Source organism: Mauremys mutica, chromosome 10 (genome assembly GCF_020497125.1).
Source record: "Mauremys mutica isolate MM-2020 ecotype Southern chromosome 10, ASM2049712v1, whole genome shotgun sequence".
Lineage (NCBI taxonomy): Eukaryota > Metazoa > Chordata > Testudines > Geoemydidae > Mauremys > Mauremys mutica.
In genome coordinates this window covers 51,211,397-51,226,549 of record NC_059081.1, presented here as the reverse complement: position 1 = coordinate 51,226,549, position 15,153 = coordinate 51,211,397, and the positions used below count along the sequence as shown (strand labels likewise).

The following is a 15,153-nucleotide window of genomic DNA, read 5'->3' as shown; positions in this document are numbered from 1 at the left end:
TTCACCAGCCTGCAGGTCCTCTTCTGCACAGTCTGTTCCTGCAGCTGTTCAGGGGAAATTGGTCTTTGAGCAATTCCTGCTGTCTTGTGGAAGGAGGAGTCTTAACCCCAGGTGGGGCTGCAGAAACTGGCATTCTGGCTGGGTGCAAGCCTCATGGGGCCCAATAGCAACAAGGCTGATGGTGGGGTATGAGGCGGGGGCCCTGGGGAGTGCTCTCTTTTGGAACTCTTAGTTCTAGAGTAATAATAGTGTGCCCTAGATTCCCTCTCAAAGTCACAAAGAATCAAAATGATCAGGACTTGGAGAGTGTTTTGGTGATGCCTCTTTGCTATGCTCCAAGGGGGAAGAGGAGAAAGACTTCCTCTTCCAGAGGTGGAACAGTCTTAATTGGAGTCAGAGGTAAAACTGGGGGTACTGACCAGAACTGAAGATGTTATCTTCACCGTAGTTGAAAGGAGTGGTGATTCATGTTGCGCTGAGACAGTCAAATGGCTCAGTACTATAAAAGCTATCAGCACTGAAAAAGGCTGTATGGTGGACAGGCAGATAGAAGCTATCAAAAGTGTTGGGTATCAGTATTGTTGGTACCAAGAACCTCAGTGCTGAAAGACTGGTACCAGGCAATATTTGAAGCTCAGAGTCAGTCCATATAGTGGCACAGTGATCAGTGCTTAGGGTGACCAGATGTTCCAATTTTCTAGGGACAGTCACGATTTTTGGGTCTTTTTCTTATACAGGCTCCTATTACCCCCCACCCCCGTCCTGATTTTTTACACTTGCTGTCTGGTCACCCTACCAGTGCTTGACAGGGTGCCAGTTGGAGACATCTTGGACCTTGAATTATTGTTAAAAGAGGCAGACCAAGGGGATCTCTGCCTTTTTTGTGTTTGTTGGTTAGGAACCAGCAAGGGAGACAGATCTGCACCTCTTGCTGGAGAAGTGGTCCTTCCTCCCCTGGACCACAGATGTGTTATTGGTCTCAGAGAATGGCCTCTTCTAGACTTAAGTCCCTGAGCTGTGAGCGGATCCCAAGTTCACAGGAACACTTTCTGAAAAGGTTGGCTCAAGCTTTTCAGCCTCTGACACTCGAGATTCTGCAGAGGGGCCCACAGATATCCCCAACAAAGAGAACACAAAAGGCAAAACAAAAGACTCTCAGAGAACAACCTGTCAGCGGCACATTTGTCAGCAATATACTCCTCTCCAAGGCACAACAGGTGCACCTCTTATGACCATCACACCACCACATCACCAGATGAGCAGTTCTTAAATCCAGGAGACTTCAGCTCTGCTGTAAGGGATGGACCCAGTGCCACACAAGTCTTACCAGAGAAATCATGAGGGGGGGGGAGGGGGGGGGGAGAAGGGCTTGGTTTTTTTCATAAAGGGGGGATAAAAAAACCCTAATTTCTCTCACCACAAAAGTATTAATACCACAGTCAGAGAGAGACTCGGACACTGCTAAGTTTCTGACTCAGTCAGAAGCAGTAAGAAGGAACTGAAGGAGAGCTGAGGTTGCCCTACCCATTATGCCCTTATGTGGGTCATACAAGGGAACCTGGGGTGCAGGTGTGGCCCAGCAGACGCTGCCAAAAAATGTGAACTTGGGCACATGAGCACAGAGTGGAAAATAGAGAGACAAGCACTCAGACAAGACCTTAAGTTTTTGTTTATGTCTAGAAGCATAAATAGTACACATGAAACTAGTAAAAATGTGATTTTGCCCTTCTCTACCAAATTTAGGAATAGTAAACCTACTGATTTGAAATTAAATAATGTATCTCACTCAGAGAATAGTAAATGTCATCTTTGAACACTTACGGGTTCAGTTAGGTAAGTTCTAATCTTTTGAAAAATAAGTTCTTAAAAATAGAAATACTGACAAGCAGAAAGAGGCATTGTGAACAGCCATAAAGAATTTATGCTCATATGCTGACCATGCACATTAATGTATTGATACAGAAAAGCAGGCCAATATGTTCTACATATTTTAACCAAAACCAAATCTATGAGTGGTTAAAAGACCTAAAAGAAATACTTTTGACGCAGTCTGAGTAATCGAACAACAAAAGTTGTCTATTACTTCAAGGAAAATGTTTTGACAAGCTAATCACATCGACAGGAAGCAAGCACGATTACCTCTTCTAATCGCTCAGCCCCAGGTTCTTAGCTCACATCCTTTTGTTAATAATTATTCAAATCACGAGGGCTTCCAAGTGGTCCTTGATCTAATCTTTCCCTTAACAAGTAATGTATTTCCAGATCAGAGGCACACACATTTCCAGCTGATTTTTACATTCACCACCCAACTATTTTAATAGAAAATGTAATTTAAAAAAAGATCATGTCATTTTATTCGCAATAACATCTCTCCAAATTTTTTCAGAAATCTAATTGAAGGTCAAATGGAAATAAAACAAATTATTTTCAAGAAAGAAATCATGCTTCAATGCAATAGTGGTTAAAGGCAGAACCCAGAAGTGCAACTTTCACGGGCAACAGATCTCAGCTTGCAATGCTCCATCTTGAACCAACAGGCCAGACTGCTGGAGTTCCATATGCTTGGCCATATGCCATGTATCCAGACTGCTATATTTAATGCAAATGATGTGTGACCCTTTGGTGCTTTGCAAGGCAAAGTATGAGAACATCCTGCTTAACAGGTTGACTTACCTGAACTAAGAAAATATATTGTATAAAGATGGAAAGCCAGGTGAATGCTTGCATACAAAGTGCACACAGTTTACCTGGGGTACCACTAATAATTTTAACTGTTAAAGACTTATACATAACTATAAATCTACATCCAGGAAGAGAAAAATAAAGCTCTCTCTTGTCAATTCTCATACACCAGTAAATATATACATTTCAATGTGCAGAGAAAGTGCTAGATGACTTACAATGTCACTTCCACCACTTTATGAAAATTCTATCAAATACAACAACTGACTCTACTGAACTCTGGGAGCCAAATAGACTAAGAAAAATGCAGGAAATTCAGATCTCAGTAGTATGCAGTGTATCAAAAACTGGTAAGCTTTAACACAGTTCAATTCACCTAAGGGAGACTGAATGGTGTTATCTTAACATTTATGTGTAGGAATCGTTTACTTTCCTAGATTGAGGAAAACCAGGTAATTAAAGTTAATATATAGCCTGGTCTTCTCAGAGGAAGTATTGGCAAACACCTCACAATTTAGAGGTGGCACTGTTTATAGCTTGAGAAACTTGCTGTAGATTATCAGAGAAGGGGATTAGAAGAAGGTTGAAGAGAATACCACAGAGATACAACAGAACGAAGTTTCAAGGTAATGAAGACACAGGGAAACACTATATTCTTGAATACTTGGTGTCACATAGCTCAAGAACAGAAAAAAAGAGGAGAAAAAGACCTTACAAAAGCAGACACTATTACCGTAAAACCAACAAGTTTTTCTCTGCCTGCATGAAAAACAATGATTTCAAAGCTAATAATAATAAAAAGACTAGCTGTTAATTATACAGAAGGGCCCAAATGCTCACATTCATGTCAATGACTTGACTCTTTTCCATTTTATAAAGGTAACTGCAAAGCAAGCAACAGAAAGGGCCTGTCAGAAAGATACCACCAAACGGAACTTCTAATTTAGTGTTGCCAACAGCACTCTCACTTAATTCTCAAAGTTTGGCTCGAACCAGTAACGCTAACTAGTGACACATCTAGTACTGCTGGCCAATAGCTTTTATACTATCCTCCAAAACAACTTCATAATTATCTACAGTTGAGATTGATGGGAGTGAGAGTTTGTTGCTAATTCTATAAATCTGTCTGTCTTTAGGTTCTAACAAATCAAGATTATTTAATTACAATAGCCCCCACAATATGCTTGGTGCTTTCTGGACACATAGAACATACCCCGACCCTGAAGAGCTCACTATCTGTACATTATAAATCCCCTATTCAGGTAACATTGCACATATCAGTTAACGTATTTTAACTAAGTGCTATTGATCAGCGACAGTATCTTCAACATGAGACTAGATATGTTTGAGGAAGGGAATGCTGATTCTAAAATTGAGACTGCTGATTTTAAAGTGATACTGTCCATAGATTCCACTCCTGAAGTGCAATCGAAACACCCTTTTTCTTATTTTAGTATAGTAATAGCGTTTCTTCTCTTCCTGTATTCCTTTCCCGATACTGATCACAGCCCCCTCTCTGGTACATATCCCCCTGTATACAATCCAAGTCACTGGGTTTCCTAATCCACCCATCCTGTGATAGAGCCATGCCAATCAGTGACAGCCATACCTGATGCTCATTATGTGCCAGGGTCAGAGCCACATGCCAGCATGCTGCTCCATCTGTAAATCTTTCTCTAAGAGCACAAAAGAGCAGGGAGGCAAAGCTGAAGCTCTTTCTCCTTGAGAGATCAATGCAGGCAGCCTCTGTTCCGGGCAGACCCTCTGAGAAACCTTCAGTAGCAGACCCCTCCAGTGCTTAGATTACCCTCAACACCAGTCTGAGCTCCTTTCAAGACTTAAAATAGAGTCCCATACAGAACCTTCAGTAACAAAGTCAAAGTTCAGACCAATAGTCACATCCAAATACAAGGAGCACACTGCCACTTTAGCATTGCCTAACATCAGTACCAAGCATCATGGCTTCAGCAAGGATGGTCTTGTGTACCACTGTACCATGACCCTCAGCACTGCTCACATTTTTGGCACTGACCCCCTGATGGCATTGATGGATTCTATTGCCAGACTGGTACCCAATCACAGCTATGATTGACTCTGGGTAGTCATCACAAGGCTCCCTTTGGTGCTGAATTTAAGGCAGAGCACACCAGAGAGCGCGGCTCTTGAGCTGCAGGAAAATTACTCTCCTCCCCCTCCCTCTCGAGTCCATAGTAGAGGCTCCTCCCCTAGGCACCTTCTTTTGTTTTACTGTAAGTACTCACAGGGGTTGGGCATTTTACAAGAGAAATGATTTAAGGTAAAACTGGTAAACTGGGATACACTGTTACTTAGGTAGCAGCGGATCTGGGATTTCTGAGAGTAGCCAGTGTCAGTGTCTGGATGCCACAGGGGAACAATTCAAAAGGGACTCCGGCACGAAGGGGCTCCCCTTGTTAACCTGCAAGGTGAAGACAAGGTTGGCATAGCCCAGAGGAGAGTGCTTGAGTGGCTGAAAGGCTGGTGGTGTTAGGGAGCTAATACCCAGCCACTTCAGGCAAGACTCCTTCTCGCTAGAGGCAGGGAACAATAAGGTGACTGAGTCCTTGGGATCCTGAGAACTATCACAGCATATTATACCCTAGCCAACAAAGACCCACCTTGACACATTAGGGATAACTCTACCCATGCCCAGGTGGCTTTGGTGGCCTGCCTTGCATATGTCCCCATTTCTGAAATACTCAAGAGCTTCAAAATGATGTTCAGACCACACCATTATCTCCCATCATTCCCCGGTGCAAGCCTATAGGTTAGATGCAAGCTTCAGCTGGGCAATCCTACAAGCACTCTTCAAGTAGGCCGTCATTCACTTGCCTCCTAGCTTTCCGATGACTGCTTGCTAATTACAAACAGTGGAAACTGTATGGTCAATCACGCAAAGAAGACATGTTGTGCACACAAATTCTACATCCAGCCCTCTCTTCCTACTCACTGGAGGCCCAATCTCAGGATTCTTATTAGCAAAGGAACTGAGCATGGGCTGCCTCCTCCTCACCCCTCTGCTACAGGAACCAAGAAGGTGTGGAGCAGCACAGGCATGGCCCCATGGACACCGCTATTAAAAAAATAATAATAATAAAATAAAATCTGATCTCATGCACATATGATGCATGTGCACCAAAAGTGAAATATGTATAGACAACACATTTCAAAGAGCTACAATTACTGTAAGGTGACTTTAATTTACCAGATTTCTACCTGATTTCCAGCCTAATCAACACTTAAAAAGGCAATAAAAGATGAAATAACTTACAAGACCCTTGGGGCAAAGAAGTCTTTTTTGTTTTGTAAAGCAGTTAGCAAGCTTTAGGCACAGCATAATTACTACTGCTAGGCCCACAGAGTTAAACAGCCTCTTGCCATTCCAACAACTAGCATAAATGTGGAATCGCTTGTGTGATATCTGGATCCCTAAACAAAGCAACAGGACAAAATATGCACTGAAAATACAATTGATTATGCATGTTAAACCATTCCAATAATAAACTCAAGTACAATTACAAAAATCAGCTCTCTCTGATAAACATTCACATTTTTAAATTGTGGATTCAACAATGACAATTGTTGTGGATTCAACAATGACAAAACTGCACTGTTTTGCCCACCGTAAACCAAATTAAAAAACACAAAACAAACTATAACATTCCAGATACTAATTAGAAATAGGCAGAACACTACAATTTTAAATGATAAAGCTCATACTTGAAGTACTGTGCATTACTAATCAATGACATGTATCAAGACCGGAAGTAATGTGAGCAAAAATATTTTACAGTGCAGATGAGTAAATACTTAAAGGTTTTCACTCTATTGGCTTTTTGACTAGTCCCCTTTTTCCAGCTTCCACTTTACAATACCCAGCCCCTTTGCCCATCAAAAATTATCTTTAGTAGATAAAAAGGCACATATTAAAAAAAAATCCAAAACACAAGGGACACATACCACCTCCAAAATAAGTTACTGTATTTGTAAAACTCCTTCACCCTGCCCCACAACTATTCCCCTTCTTTAACTTTCCTCATCTTGCTGACTGAAGAAGACTAAACTCTTCTGATCGGGGATTTATTGTGTCTATATTTTGAAAAAAACCAGGCAGTTCTATTCACTGTGTTATAAAAATGTTTTTCAAAGCATGCTATAAGTAACTACACTTTATAAATTAATTTGGAGTAAAACTAAACCTTGTTTCAGAACCATCCATATTAAGGATCTCTAATATCCTGCACTCTATCAAAGTGCACTTCCATTGACATCAACAGTAATTTTGTTGCAAAACACGCAGAATATACCAAAGCCATAGCGCTCATTCAAAAGTCAGCCATTGCCCCAAAAAGCTGCAACGATCACTGTCAACTTGTTTAAACCCCAAATCAACCTACCTTTAAGATGTTAAAATGCAGTGTGGATAGGGTTGCTAGGCATCCGGTTTTCGACTGGAAGGCCCGGTCGAAAAGGGACCCTGGCAGGTCCAGATAGTACTGCTGAACTGGCCATTAAAAGTCCGGTTGGTGGCATAGTGGGGCTAAGGCAGGCTCCCTGCCTGCCCTGGTGCTGTGCAGCTCCTGGAAATGGCTGGCATGTCCCTGTGGCCCCTAGGAGCAGGGGTGATCAGGGAAGTGCTGTGTGCTGCCCCCACCCCCAATACCGGCTCCACAGCTCCCATTAGCCGGAAACCACGGCCAATGGGAGCTGTGAGGGTGGTGCCTGCGGGCATGGGCAGCGCACACCACACAGCCACCTGGCCATGCCTCCTCCTAGGGGTCAGACATGCTGGATGTTTCTGGGAGCAGTGCAGAGCCAGGGCAGGCAGGGAGCCTGCCTTCGTCCTGCTGCGCCGCTGACTGGGAGCCACCTGAGGTAAGCACTGCCTGGCCGAAGCCCACACCCCGAACCCTCTACTGTGCCCCAACCCCCGCCCCAGGTCGGAACCCTCCTCCTGCACCCTAATTCCCTCACAGACCCTGCACCCCCACCCCAACCCCCTGCCCCAGGTCGGAACCCCCTCCCGCACCCCAACCCCCTGCCCCAACTCCCTCCTGGAGCCTGCACTCTGAACCTCCTCCTGCCCCAGCCTGAGCCTCCTCCCTCACTCCAAACCCCTTGGCCCCAGCCCAGAGCCCCCTCCTGTACCCTAAACCCCTCATCCACAGCCCCACCCGAGCCCACAACCCCCTCCCGCACCCCAACCACCTGTCCCAGCCCAGAGTCCCCTCCCACACCCTGAACCCCTCATTTCTTTCCCTACCCCGGAGCCCACACTCCCAGCTGGAGCCCTCACCCCCTCCTGCAATCAACCTCCTGCCCCAGTCCAGTGAAAGTGAGTGAGGGTGGGGAAGAGTGAGTGACTAAGAGAGGAGGGTTGGAGGGAGTGAGGGTGGGCCTCAGAAGGGGTGGAGCCTTGGGGAAGGGGAAGGGGCAAGGGTATTGGGTTTTGTGCAATTAGAAAGTTGGCAACCCTAAGTGTGGAATGTTTTCTAGATTATAAAATAAGATTTAACAGAAGTTACTTTGCTAAATTTAAAAAAAGATTGATAGCCACAATTATTAGAATGGCTGTCAAAACCAATATGCTTACTTCCCCAATTATTTTGCCAGATCAAATATTGAACTTAAAATTCTATTCTGAGCCATATACTTCCAGAATGATATCAAATGATGCTGCTGTATAAGCAAAAGTAAAAACACAATATTAGCTTTTGCTTTTTAGAAAATTGTGGGAAGTTGAAAAGAACCATGAGAAATATTTTTATTATTTTCAAGCTTCTAAGAGGGTATTTCTAACAAAAAGAAAAAATAAGAATGATTCTACAAAATGTGGTCGAGAGATTCTTTAAAGTGTTTTCAATTACTGTTTTAACTAACTTATATCATCCACCATATCTATTTTAAACCAGGATGAAGTTTGTGGAATATGTTTACTATCTTATTTTGGTCTCAGAAAATGTGCTTGAATGGAAGTTACCCTTCACTGATAGAAAAAAAAATACAATATAATCGGCTTAAAATAAATTTATTACACAATACAAAAATAATCCTGGACAACATACATAAACATACAATGCAAAAGAAAAATGGAAAAGACAAGTAACTTAAAGAACTGAACCAAAAGGTGTAACACAAATGCTAAAATGAAGTTTACAGAAGTATTTACATTTCCAATGAAATGTTAATGATGCTGACAAAAGAAAAAAAACAACAGCTCAGATGCTTGAATATCAAGAACTAGTATTGTCATAACGCAGATGAACACTAAATCCTTTATATATTCAAAAATATCTTCAATAAAAACATTTAATAATTAGCCCCTACCACAACATTCTTTAGGACCCTATTAACTAAACATACATGTAAGTGTATAGGAATTGCAATAGTGGATCAGGCCATGATCCAACCAGTTGTGTAAACCTATCACCAACAGCCACCAGTAACAGAAGCTTTTGAGGAGGAGCAAGAAATTGTGGAGAGGGCATGTTATGGGATAAACTGGCCCAAAGGAAAAAGTTTCCAACTTATCCATAATAGTTAGAGGTTGGCTTATATCCCTTCCAAAACTAACAAACCAAAAAACAACTCCTCTGGATATTCTTGTTATCCATATAAATGAATCCTGTCACATTTACCACCTATGACTTGCCTCCTCTTCTCAAAACTCCATGTATAATTTACATACCTAAATACTTAAAGCTTTGTGGGTTACTATTTTAAGATCTGAATCCCACAGAAACAATTTCTCCAACTTTAGCTAGTTTTAAAATTAGTTCCAAATAATGTGAAATCAGCAAAGAATGCATTGAGAGCTATATTAAGTAAACCCTGCCCCACACAGGTACACCTTCATTTTCAAAAACATTCAGCAACATGAGTTCTTTTCACTAGGGGGCACAGAAGCATAGGCTCCAACCTGCAATCCCTCTGAATGTTCAATACAAATTAATCAAATACAGCAATTGAGCACATCTGAGGTGTGCACATGCAGAGTTTTGCTTGCAGTATCTCAGTGACTACTGTTTTACCTTAGCTTTCTTATTCATGTAAAACTGTTGATTTCAAGGACATTTAAAGACCTTCACTAACCTTCCCTTGCTCTTACTTCACTGTAACCCTGGAAAAAAATGTAAGCAAAACAACTGGGATAAAATTATATGCTGAGTTTTCATTCAGTAATTTATGCCATTGTTCTGAAGTGCAATTAACAGTACCTGCTGCATTATTTCACTAGGATCTCAAAAGTCCATTGTACATGAATTTTGTGAAAAGGTTTGCCTAAGCAACTCTATAATCGTATGCTTCAAATGCGAATAGCCCCAATAACTATAAAAAATATAATGTATTACTACAAGATCACTTAGATTCACTTGCAACAGTACTTGTTTATATAACATCTTCAACAGCACTTCTACATTTTTGTGAGACGTACTTGTTAGCTATAATCAATCCTTAAATGGTATGGTCAAGATGGGGTTCCTCGTCACCATTCACTGCACATCTTGCTTTATGCATTTTCTTGTTTTTTAAGTTCCCAAGTTGTTTTACAGTCTATCCCTTCCTTTTAATGATTCAGGCTATGTCTACACTACACACCACTTCCAGCAGCGTATAGAGTATATGTAGCTACATGCCACAGTACAAAGTAGGCTGTGCCCACACTGTGGTGTGTAGCTACACATCTCAGTGACAGGCTCTAGCAGAAGTGGGACAGAAAAGGCTTCAGAAGTTCCCCATTGCCAGAGCCTTTCACTATGGAGAGGAAAATGCTCTGGCAAGGGGAAAACTGGGAAAGGCTCAGCTCTTCCCCACTGCTTAAGTATTTCCTTGTGGCAGAAGAAAGCTCCAGCAGCCGATGCTGGCAGAGCCTTTCCATATGCTGTGGACAAGCTCTACACCGGGGAACTGCCCAAGCTTCCTCCCTGCCACAGTCTGCCCCAATGAGGGAGTCTTTTCTTGCAGAGGGGAAAGGCTTTGGCATCAAGGAGGCAGCAGGACCCTACACTGCTAAAAATATCAGTGTAGACAGGGAGGCACAGCTTGGGCAAGTAGAGTATGTACTCGCATACATACCCATACCCTTCACCCCGTCTTTCCTCTACTAGTGTAAGCTATGACTCACCAGCTACACTACTATCTTGTACTCATGGCTAGGAGGCCTACGTGGGCACGTGCTCTACATGTCGCTGAGTGGTGTTTAATACAGACATAGCCTTAGTGTATATATTTATATACTTTTCTGTCCAAGAGAAAATTACATATGTAGTCTGAGACCTTTATGTAAATACTATACCAATAGCTCTTAAAAAGAGATCGGATCAGAAGTTATTTGGGCAGATCTTTGGAATTAACAATAAATTAGGCCTTTGTATGGTGGTTAAGTGGAAGGGGCCATGGAACAAAGCATACTCAGCTAGAGACAAAGGCAACAGGGTCAACTATATAAGGAGTGAAGAATTTTACCAATAAAAAAAAATCAGCATCAATAAGAAACATAAAATGGCTATGTATTTAGCGCCTAAAATTCAGAAAATACTGGCTTCCCTGTATAATATTACCTACGTAGTCTGAACTACTTCTAAGTAGGGCTGTCAATTAATTGCAGCTAACTCAAGCGATTAACTCAAAACAAATTAACTCAATTAAAAAATAATTGCAATACCCATTTAAATTTATTATAAATATTTGTGGATGTTTTTCTACATTTTCAAATATATTGATTTCAATTATGCTAAACACTCTTATACCCATTCATGCTTCGGCCACTATTCCAGAAGACATGCTTCCATGCTGATGAAGAGGCATACGAATGTTTAGCATACCTGGCACATAAGTACCTTGCAATGCTTGCTACAACAATGCCATGCGAATACCTGTTCTCACTTTGAATTGACAAATATGAAGCAGGCAACATTATCTCCTGTAAAAATAAAACTTATTTGTCTTAGCGATTGGCTGAATGAGAAGTAGGACTGAGTGGACTTGTAGGCGCTAAAGTTTTATATTGCATTGTTTTTGAGAATTATGAAACAAACATAATTCTACATTTGTAAGTTGCACTTTCATGATAAAGAAATTGCACTGCAGTACTTGTATGAGGGGAATTGAAAAATACTATTTCTTTTATCTTTTTTACCATGTAAAAATTTGTAATAAAATATAAAGCGAGCACTGTACACTTTGTATTCTGTGTTGTAATTGAAATATATTTGAAAAAGTAGAAAACATCCAAAAATTTTCGAATAAATGGGATTCTATTAATAGTGTGATTAAAACTAATCATGGTTTTTTTTTTATTATCTCATGATTAATTTTAATTGTTTGACAGAACCTACTTCTAAGATGCTGACCGTTTCATACCAGATCAAACTGTTCCACAGTATGAACAGTGCATTATTTGAGACTAACGTGCTCATAATTTGCTGTAAAAAGACAGAAATGTTGTTACTAGGGAAGGACTAAACAGAGGTTCAAAGCAGATAAACAAAAACAAAAGAGAGGGGGAAAACTATTTCTATTAACATAAAATTACATTATTTGTATGTGTGTGAGTACATATATAATAGAGATAAAAGATATTATAACTGGTAAAATTAATTCAGAGCAAGACAAGGTAGGTGATGTATTATCTTTTATTGGACCAACATCTGTTGGTGGAAAGAACAAGCTTTCAAACGTCACAGAGCTCTCTGCAGGGCTGGCAAAAGAAAAAAAAAAAGAGCTCTATGTAGCTCAAAAGCTTGCTTTTCCCACCAACAGATATTGGTCCAATAAAAGATATTACTTCACCGCCTTGTGTCTCTCATATCCTAGGACCAGCTAGAACAACTGAAGTACTTTCATTTGCATTCAGTAAGACTTTTTAAATAGTTTTAATAATCATTACCAATTTTTCTTTTTTACTTTGAATATATTTTCTCTTCACCTATCCCTCTAAAACTAAGATTGCTTATAGTCTTTAAAATAAAAGTGGAGTGTAGTATTATTAGTATGGCAGACTGAGTCATAGCTAGCAGGACAGCTCCTACGGACCACTCAAAATACTTAGGAAGAGAAGGATTTCTTACTGAACTTAGCTAACTATGCAATTAGAGAAGCTTTGCAAGCTACAAAGCTACTTGCCCATCTATTAATTGAATATTAACATGCTTAATTTTAAACGATTTGATTATAAAAAGAATATGATTTGGTAATTTACTTTGCTTGCATTTGCTAACATGGTGTATCAAAATACCTTTTGTAAGTGCGTGTGAAACAAAAGATACAGGTGCTAATAATGTCAAGACTCTCAAACTGTTTCTCTTTCAGGTATACCTATTTGGGGATTCGTCATCTTACTTTATTTTGGTGTACTGTTTTACTTTATGTTCTAGAAATACTACTTGCATTTCAATACGTTCCAGATCTAGTAAGAGGACACATTACAAAATCTTCTCACAGCTCCATAAAGTCCACCTTTAATTAATGTATAAATTCTCAAATATAGCAAAGGAGTTATCCTTTAAAACATTTAGATTTTTCTGTTTAAAATAAATTTACTTTAAGGAACCATGAAATCTGGTTGACAATTTTTTTTAAAAAATGTCAATATTCTATTTTTGGTATAGCATATACAGTATTTACACAATATTAAAAGAAAAAAGTTTATATATAAACCAAAAATATCAAGGAAACAAAACAGCTGAAGTTGTTTAATCTAGAGATGCTTGAGGGCTTTTAAAATGAAGAACTTTATGAAACTATAACCCATTTCTTTAGTTTTGCTCTCCCCGACTTTCCATTCTATACACTATGGTTCTGGAGATGTCCTCGTTTGACTCAGGTGACACTTTTTTCCACACTGTGCCTTTCAAAGCAAGTTCTTGCTGGAGACTTTCACAGTCCAATGGTCCAAAGGAATGCTAGTTGTTCAAGCAACATACATTATTTATTAGTGTACTTGAAGAAAGCAAATCTGCGTGTCATTGATATTTGCAATCAATGCCAAAAGCCTGAACTTCCACCCATCTCCACCTCTTGACATTTTATTACCAATAGCTATGGTCCGTTTTGGAGCTATACAGAAAGTTCTAATTCCATATCAGATAGTTATAAAGAGAAATGTACAGGCAAATAAAAACATACTACTGTATCTTCCCTTTGGGAGACCTCCATATCCCTATAAAATCCTTAAGGAAAACCTCTCACTATTTGCCTCCTACCCTCAAGCACCCATAACACTTCTACTATGCTTTAGTACAAAAGAAATGGAGTGACTCTTCAGAGCCTGAAAACAGTACTCCTTAATAAGGGGCACTAATCTCAAGTAAAATGAAGCTATCTTCCCAGCAATACAAGTGCTGAGTGCACTGCCTCTACAACCCTCTGCAGCTATGTCTACACTTGGAGCTGGAGATTTAAACAGCAGCTCCAGCAGACCTCCCCACACTGGCTCCGATTGAATTAATGTGCTGAAAATGGAGAGAAGCTGTGGCAGCATTAGCGGCAGGAGGGGCTAGCTGCCACGAGTTTGACCCTATTTGAGACACCAGGCACTAGCCCCTCCCACCACCATGGCTACACTTCCACGTTCAGCACTCTAGCTTGATGAGAGCTATCGTGGGTATGTCTCCTCAAACTGGTTTTTACATCAGATCAATGTGAAAAATACTGACCTTAGATCTCATGCACAGGAGTGCAGAACAGAAAGACTAAGCTACCAGTTGGCCAAATTATTATTAAAAAGTAAGCAGAATAGTGAAATTCATCCTGAATATTAAAATATCATACACCCACTCTAGCTGGGGAAAAGAAATGCTTAAGTCTTTAGCAATTATGAATCCTACAAAAAAAATCTTGTAACTCTTTAAGCCTTACCACAGATATGGCAGACTTTGTTAGAAATAAATTGTGCTCTGGTGAAACTAGACAGATAAGCTTAACTTATCTTTAACTTATGATGCAATACATGTCATTGAGCAGTTTTATGTTTACAGATGAACCTTATATTTTCCAGTTGACAACAATACAAAATAGTCATTAAAAGAACATATTTAGCTTACCCGCTGATCACCACCTTCTCTGCGAGGATCAAGCTTCTTTGCAAAGTGCCTCAAGTTATCATAATTATGGAAATTGCACAAAGAAACCAGTTCCTGAAAACAGTCAAAAAGAAACTACATCATCCTTTGTATACTGCATAGTTTTTTATTTTCTCACTTGAGGTTGATAATGCACACTTTAAATATTTTTGCTTCACAACAAATATGACTTGGCTAAGTTCCTGACTTACACAAGAAGCCTCTTGTTACTCTCTTCATAAAATGTCCTTCCATACATTGGTAATAAAGACATGTTTTCATCAGGTTGTAATAATAGTTTTTTTTTAAATAACTGAATTATTGGTGGTATTTTGGAAAAAAGCTAACTTACAGCAATATTTCACTGTACAGATATTACAGCATTTGGTTT

At 40.1% G+C, this 15,153-nt stretch overlaps 1 protein-coding gene across 4 annotated transcripts in view; it reads right to left on the bottom strand.

Moving 5' to 3' along the window:
• GLS (glutaminase) overlaps positions 1-15,153 on the bottom strand; it is a 107,629-nt gene that overhangs the window by 28,469 nt on the left and 64,007 nt on the right. For 3 of the 4 annotated variants that reach the window (XM_045032007.1, XM_045032009.1, XM_045032010.1), the window contains one exon: positions 14,745-14,837. In XM_045032007.1, the coding sequence (XP_044887942.1) occupies positions 14,745-14,837 (93 nt within the window). Of the gene's footprint in view, positions 1-13,249; positions 13,605-14,744; positions 14,838-15,153 lie in introns of those variants that run through there. The other variant, XM_045032008.1, reaches the window with a different exon arrangement.